Below are 7,665 nucleotides of genomic sequence, written 5' to 3' on the forward strand. Positions count from 1 at the left end.
GAGCTCTGAAAAGATCTTAGAGGAAAGATCGCTAGAATCACAACTCCTACCTTTTCCTCTCTATTAGAAGTGGTGGGGGCACTGAGGTATGAGGTCAGTGAGGGTTTAATTTTTTTAAATTTTGTACAGGGTACTCTATTTTCCTCAAAAACCAAATATACCTTTCCACCAAGAATCAAGCCTCCAAAATTGGAGCAGTGGAGAAACTGATTTCTCTTTGCTGGATTAGGAGCAGGGAGATGCTGTGCCCTAGCTGCCAAAATGGCTGCCACTCCCTTCTGGCTCAGCAAGAAGCAGAGGTGAGGTCCAGCATTAAAGAATTTGCTGTAGCCTTTCACTGAACACTGTAGTTTGTGCCTGAAGCACCAGATGAGCTGGCACAGGGCAAGTGAGCTGCTGCATGCAGCCTGGAGTATTGTGATGAAGCTTGTAGTATGGAAACAAGAATTTATTATTCACAGGAATTTATATGAACTATTTATAGTAAAGAAGCAACAATCTTGCTACTGTCCTTGCAAAAATATGGGGCCTAGCCTTGTTGCTGTCTTGCCACCCCTGGAAGTTCCTGCTGCTTCACACAGCTTGTCTCCTGAGATGCCACACTTCCTGGGTACTGCCATGTCACATAATCAGCCAAGACTCTGAAAGCCATTTTTTCCCTACTTTTCTGCCTTCCAAAAACAAGATGCATGTCTTATATTGGGGATGCAAAGGAACTAGACTACTGTTTGTGGTGGGGTTTGTGCAGATATGAACACAGTCAAAGCCCTGAGATAGTCATGACTTCTGGGCTGTAGGTTCTGAATCAGATTCGAAGGATCCAGGAATAAAATGTTATATCCAGTTGTCATATAGCTGAACCAGCGAATTCCTTCCATAGCAAAATCATTTTCTTGTATTGGCATTGACCCCATTTGTATTGGGAAATACCCAGGGTGTTTGTGTTGTTGGTGTCTATGTAACTTCAGGATGGGGGAGGTCAGAGGATATTAAAAGGAGAGACAGACGCTGGTGAGCTGACAGTCTCAGCACTTGGAGCTTGGGTGTGTGACGCTGCTAAAATGAAAGCTCTGATTTTTCTGGGGCTTTTCATCCTGCCTCTGGCTGCTAATGAGAAGATCTATAAAAGGTGCGAGCTGGCTGCAGTCATGAAAAATCTTGGGCTGGCTAACATTCCAGGATACACTTTGGGAGATTGTAAGTCTGCTGCCTTTTGATTTTAACATGGTTTATGGGGTGGAAGGACGTTGTTCCCTTTTCATAAATCCCAGGTAAGGTTATCTAGTCTGTCCCTCTCGCTTCTGCACTTAGCAGGCCTAAACTCAGTCTGGAAGCTTTTCCTTGTACCAGTCTAAGTTACTAGTTCTCCCAATTCTGCCCCACTGTTCACACTCCAATGCTCTGTTCAGCCCTCAGTTATTTCTTTCTATGCCTGATGTCTGCACCCTTCTTGCTTTCTGCTCTGTGAGCCTTACTGCAGCAGGACTGAAAGATGGTTCCATAGGAGTAAACAGGACAGAGTGTGGAGTGCGGCATGAGGCCATGGTGGGAGCCCTGTTAACAGGGGAAGTACAACCAGCAGTGGCTCAAAACCCTCATTTAGGTTGCGTGCAGTTTAGAGAGTATCATTAGAGGATGTGGGGTGGAGAAAGACACTAGAGTGCAGAGAGCAACAGGTGGAAAAGATTTGAAGAAAGCAAGCAAAAAAGACCAAAGAACTGGGAGTGTGGTGAGAAGTCGAAGGGAGAGGAGAACAAATCAAAGGGCATTTCTAATGAGTTTGGACTCCATAAAAGAAGGAGGCCTTTCTTCACTGATTATCAGTAGTAACAAGGAAACCATTAATAAACCAGTTTTAAGGGTGATGGACATGTGTTCCGATACAGAATCCAAGAAGTTTAACCTGCTTGCTGTCCATGCAGCTCTGTACATCTCAAACCAGAAATCCCTTCCTCTAACCAAAGAGATTTAGGTATATTTATGTTACATGGAGAAGGAATAGGAAAGTTAAGCATAAATAAGTAAGAGCTAAGCTCCCCATAAAGGTTTCTCACCAAATATTTTAATCAATGAAGTACAAGCATACTTTGGTCCTTTTTGCTTTCTTACTCCAAATCTTCTCCACTCCTTGCTCTCTATCACCTGAGAGTCTCCGGTGAGCCTTCTTGTCCAACCCACTTTCCCTAATTGTACTCTCTAAACTACACAAACTATATTTTATGATTCAAGAGACAGGTATGTGAAACAGTCTCTTTCAGTGTGCACCTTCATGCCTGTGGTCATGGTGCACTAGTAAGAGGAGGTCTCTTTGGCTTTGTTGACATGGGAGTATTTAGCAGTTTCCTATAATTGCACATCCATCCCTGGAAGCAAAGCTGAATATTGGTGTTTAAAATTGGAATTCCCTACTATTGACCCCGTCTGGTGAAAACGGGGGAATGCTCCATCTGACTATTATGACTTGTGCCCATTAAGACAAAAATATAGGTCCCAAATGTAGTTTTAGACATGTAGGGCCCACACTCCTCATATGGCATCCAAATATTTTATATGTTGGAATTGTTTTCTTGCATTCCTATTTAATACGATTATACATTTGATCAGAGCAGAGAGCAAACAAGACATGTATATATTCTGTATCAGTTATTTGCATAAATATAGAAAGGCGAGATGCATATTTTTATCCAATATTCAGCCTTTAAAGTGGCAGGAGCTATAATCAGGTAAATGTGGCAGCCTCTGTACTCATTTCTGTTTCAAATGGAACCTTGCCAGGGGTGTGTACAGCAAAATACGAGAGCAACTTTAACACGAGTGCAAAACACGGTAACTCTGATGGAAGCACGGATTATGGGATTTTGCAAATCAACAGCCGCTGGTGGTGCAAAGATGGCAAGACTCCAGGAACCAAGAATGCATGCGGAGTCCAGTGCACAGGTGAAGCTATAAAGGGCATATTCCTCTCTTTTATACTGGGGTGGGCCCCCAGGGCTGCAAATATATAACTGAGGGCCAGACAGTTGGGGACCTCAAAGCCCTACTTTAAAGACAAAACTAAAACCCTTATTCTTCATTCAAAGAGGAGGGATAGCAACTTATGGCCGTGCCCCGTGACAAATGGAAACACTCCTAAAGGACATTTTCTATTATTTTCTCCTAAAGAACACATGGATTTGTGTTCATTATTTTTTTTAGGTTTCTTTAGTAAACAACCCCCCCCCCCCAAAAAAACCCCCCAAAAAACCCAAAACCACACATCCTACTTCTCTGGAAGAGAGGCAGGTTTCACTTACCAGGTAACCCAGACTTGAGCAAGCGTTAACTGCTCTCAAGAGGGTGAAATTCACCCCTGGGCATAAGACCAATCCAGATGGCAGTTTCTGACCTAATCTTGTGAGATTTTACAAATAAATAATGTTTCTGCTTTAAGGAGATATTGGCCACGTTATTACAGTGGAGTCAGTCAGTCCTTGTGTGTATATACAAGTACTAAATGACTGCATGCTAACCTGAGTTACTGCACAGTCGTGCTGATGACTGGCTTCATTGCAACGCAGTAGCATCACATCATGGTTCCTGCCACACGGCCACTATACACTTGAAATTTTGTTCATTTAAAGAAAGAATTTAGAGGTATTTCAGTTGCCTGTTTGTATATCCAGTCTATTTTTGCTGTAGTTTATCAATATTTTTATGTCTTCTTTCCTGTGGTTGTGTGACAGTCTTATGCAAGCAACACAGAAAAATGGCTGACAGCGACTTCCCATCACCAACAGTTTATAAGAGGGAGGTCACCCCTCACTCACAAAGCCAGCCCAGAGCTTCTGGTCTCTTTTAATAGTTTTTACTTGGACTCATTCAGTACCTTTTCCACCCAAACCGCTGCCAAAAGACAGAAAATAGAACTTCTTTTCTGTTTATACTGGATTTCACAAGTTAGTGTTCTGCCAACTAGCACTACAAGTGTCAGACAAGCATGTCAGTTTAGTTAATGGCATGCCATTCTTTTATAATACTGGGTAACAACTGCTTTATAATAACTGTCTAGCAATCAACAAACACATTTTTAAGATGACAGTAAGACCAGGTTATCCTATGCTAGATTTGTATTTTCTCTCAGAAGCTAGAAAGAAAGGAACTTCAAAAAGATTGCACTAGATCAATCTGTTCGTCCGTCTAATCCAATATCCTTCTACCAGTAAGTGTATCTGGTACATGTTTCAAAGGCATAAGCAAAAAAAATGGAAGGAGTCAGTTATGGAATAATTGACCCATGAACTGAAGAGGATTTTGGAATTAAGACTAGATTGTGCAACAAAGATGACATCTGCCATTATTTGTTCTCTGTGGGCACATCTACATTAGATGCTTACTGCACATTAGCCTAATAACACTGCACAGTAGCGTGGTAGTCAAAAACCATGCTAAAAGCCTGCTGTCACAGGATGGGGTCCCCAAGGATGGTAGTGATACCCTAGGGCCCCTCGACCATGCCAATTTGGCCTGATGGGCACCCTCTTTTCTCATCTGCCACGTCTTGGTGTATTTATAATAAAACAGGGAGGCTGCCTTCAAGTCTAGTTGGAAACAGTCCCAATAGACCCCACTGAACCCATGGGTTCCCAGACCCCTTGTGGGTCCTGTGTCAAAATGGTTGTCTTGGGACACCCCTGGCCTTATGGGCGTGTCTCCAGACCACCCCTTCACCATGCCCCAAGCCTCACAGATGGTATTGACACAGCGTCCCCCCCAAGGCCTTGGTTTCACTTGGCCCTCAGGTCATCACAGAGCTCACCGCAGCCCTACCTCTCTCTGTGCCCACACTGGTGCTGAGCTGGCACTAGGGCCTGTTCACTCCCCACCAACACTGCACCCTCTCTGGCACCGGAGTCCCCATGCTGTAGTGGGCCCCCAAATAGGCCTTCTTCTTCCCCAGTAGCCTCAGCCTAAACCACCAGTGTTATAAGCAAAAATCAAAAATGCAAGGCAGTAGGCTACACCATAACTCAAGCCACACAGAGTGTGCTCTGTCCCTTAACATTACCAGGAGCAGAACTTACAGTCAGGCCTTTTCCCCTTTGCTTGCTCTAGGAGGGCTCCTTCCCCCTTGACTGCTGACAGAGAACTGCCTTCCTGGCCCCAGCCCTGGGGTTTATATATGTGCCAAGCCCTGCCCCTTCTGGTCAGCTGACCATTGGCAGGTGTGGGCCAATTATCTCATTCTGGCTGCCCTGGTAACCAGCAGCTGGGGCTCCCAACTGACTGCTAGGGCTCTCTTCCTAGCAGTTTCAGCTCTTAAAGGAGCAGGGCACTTTAGTGCTCTGCAACACCTACTGTGTAGTGTTATTAGGCTATTGTGAAGTAAACGTCACAAAATAACCGTGTCCAGGTGCTACTGTGTAGTAACTCTAGTTACTGCGCATTTAGTTAGTACTTCATTAAGCAAGTAGTAAACTAAATGTGCAGTAACTATAGCACATTAATGAATATATAAACACACCCAGAGTGTGTTATACCATATCCTCCACTCAGTGTTTATCTGGTCTGTTTAAATTACAAGCCCTTCAGGGCAGAAACTGCTAATCACTGTACACTCTAAGGCATAACAGGGCTCAATGTTCAGTTTGTCCTCACTCCCTACTATAACAAACATAATTAATAAATCTTAGCTAATTTGAGGATCAGTTTTAAGATTACTGAATCAAAAATGAAGGGGAAAATGTTGATTTTTTTTTCTTCCTACCACTCTTCTTATTTATTCATTTTTTAGAGTTACTGAAACCAGACATTAAGGCAACTGTTAAATGTGCGAAGAGGATTGTCAGAGATCCACAGGGCATGAACGCATGGTATGGTTTCAATTGTTGCAAGAATAACAGTTGCTTACAGTAATAGTCTTTGTACAATGCAGGGGGATGCTAATTAAAGGAAAAAGAATAAGAACTGGTTAGGGGTAAGTTGGTAGAGAAGCAACGTGCAGATTTTAAAGATCTCAGTGCTTATATGTTAACATTTGAATTCAGGACTTAAATCCTTAGCTACTATGAGTCAATATAGCTATAAATTAATGGATGTGTAAGCAGTCACAGTTGTAACTATAAAATACATCAAGACCATTTGAAACTTCAGCAGGATAGAGAAAAACTAATTTTCTGCTTCAAAAATCCCTAACTCTTGCACTGAAGAAAAATCTCTATTTGTCACTAGGGGTACCTGTACACGAGTGCAGAGCCTGCTCTGACATGTTGTAATTACATTGCATTGGAGCAGACTCAATTAATCAAGTCTACTGGAGCATGGTAATTACTGCGCTCCAGCAGCGTTCTGGGTCTCATGTATCGGCATCCCTGCATTTAAAAATGGCAACAGGGATGCTTTACTGAACGAGCTTTAGTTCAGGCTCCCCCTGCCACCGTTTTGAAGTGCAAGGATGCTGATACACAAGACACTGCAGGACCTTAATTAGAGTGGCTCTCAGAGGCATTGTAGTTAAAGTGCTGCCTCCCCCACCCCACAGAGCATGTTTAAATGTGCCTTAGCAGCATACAGCCTTGGGCATATTTTTATATGCAGTCCAATTTTAATTCTGTTGCAATTAGGGTTATAATACTGTGATGAGTTTTTACCACCTGCTTTAAACATCAGGCGAAGAATCCAAACTTCTTTAGTAGGAACAGCTGCTGGTCAATGAGCAAGGCAACCTTGGAACTGTGTGGCAGCCTTTTTGGAGGTGTTGATAATCTCAACCTGTATTTGACATGCACAGCTATACAGTCCAGTTGGCTTGCGGTGATTTAAGCAGGCTGTGTGCCATAGAGACCTAAAAAGCCAGGAATTGAGTGGTAGCAAATGACTTGTTCTATATGTTTAGCCCTTTGCAGAAAAGCACCTGCATACATTAAGATTATTGACTAAGTGCTGGGTTTGCCATTATCATTTAGCATAATTTTCCCTTCCACAGGGTGGCCTGGAAGAAATACTGCAAAGGAAAAGATGTCTCCAAGTGGATCAAGGGCTGCAAACTGTAAAAAAAAGAATTGGGGGCATAACTGAGCTCAGCTCCTTTTCAACAAGCAGTTTTTCACATAAAGCAAAATGCTCCCCCTCACTTGCTTCCATTTCTATAACAAAATAATAAATAAGCAAACCAAAAACAAACTCGTAAGAAAGGCTTATGGATTAATTGGCAGAATGCAAGTACTTTACTCTCTGCTGGTAAGACTGGATATTTCCATGTGACCGGCTGAACAGACCTATTTTGTGTTCAACCCCCTTTGAACACTGATTTCCTCTGTCATCTGCATGCATCATTTTTTTCAGTGAAGTTCTGCTGCAATTCTGTTTTGCTAATCACTACCAGTATGATACATTATCTGGTTTGATAGCTTAAATTCATAAATCAATAAATTCATTAATCAATACATTTGCATATGGCTTTGTGACTTATTGGTAAATATGCACAAGAGATTGAAGAGATTCTGAGATAGCACAATATAATGAGCTCAAGAACAGGACTTCATTAGTGAGTCTTAGATGCCATCTTTCTGGAGCATCTGGCAGTTTTATCTAACTTTGGTAGACAGTTGTACACTCAGAAATATCAGAAAAACACAATTTGAGGGGAGTTACAAGTTATGACTGTGAAGTAAATATATTAATATTATT

At 42.4% G+C, this 7,665-nt stretch overlaps 1 protein-coding gene across 1 annotated transcript; it reads left to right on the forward strand.

The window, feature by feature from the left end:
• Positions 1-914: 914 nt before the first annotated feature.
• Positions 915-7,139, forward strand: LOC109295718 (lysozyme C-like). The gene is made up of 4 exons (XM_019514707.1): positions 915-1,197; positions 2,776-2,937; positions 5,771-5,849; positions 6,962-7,139. Exons 1-4 carry the CDS (start codon positions 1,062-1,064, stop codon positions 7,026-7,028), a joined length of 444 nt encoding a protein of 147 aa, XP_019370252.1. The 5' UTR covers positions 915-1,061; the 3' UTR covers positions 7,029-7,139.
• Positions 7,140-7,665: the final 526 nt, after the last annotated feature.

Source organism: Gavialis gangeticus, unplaced genomic scaffold (genome assembly GCF_001723915.1).
Source record: "Gavialis gangeticus isolate Ggan-Ray unplaced genomic scaffold, GavGan_comp1, whole genome shotgun sequence".
In the NCBI taxonomy this organism is placed as follows: Eukaryota; Metazoa; Chordata; order Crocodylia; family Gavialidae; genus Gavialis; species Gavialis gangeticus.

Coding starts and splice junctions, on each gene's coding strand:
- LOC109295718 (XM_019514707.1), top strand. CDS start 1,062: ATGAAAGCTCTGATTTTTCTGGGGCTTTTCATCCTGCCTCTGGCTGCT. Junction 2,938..5,770: donor ATGCGGAGTCCAGTGCACAG/GTGAAGCTATAA, acceptor TTCATTTTTTAG/AGTTACTGAAACCAGACATT. Junction 5,850..6,961: donor CCACAGGGCATGAACGCATG/GTATGGTTTCAA, acceptor TCCCTTCCACAG/GGTGGCCTGGAAGAAATACT.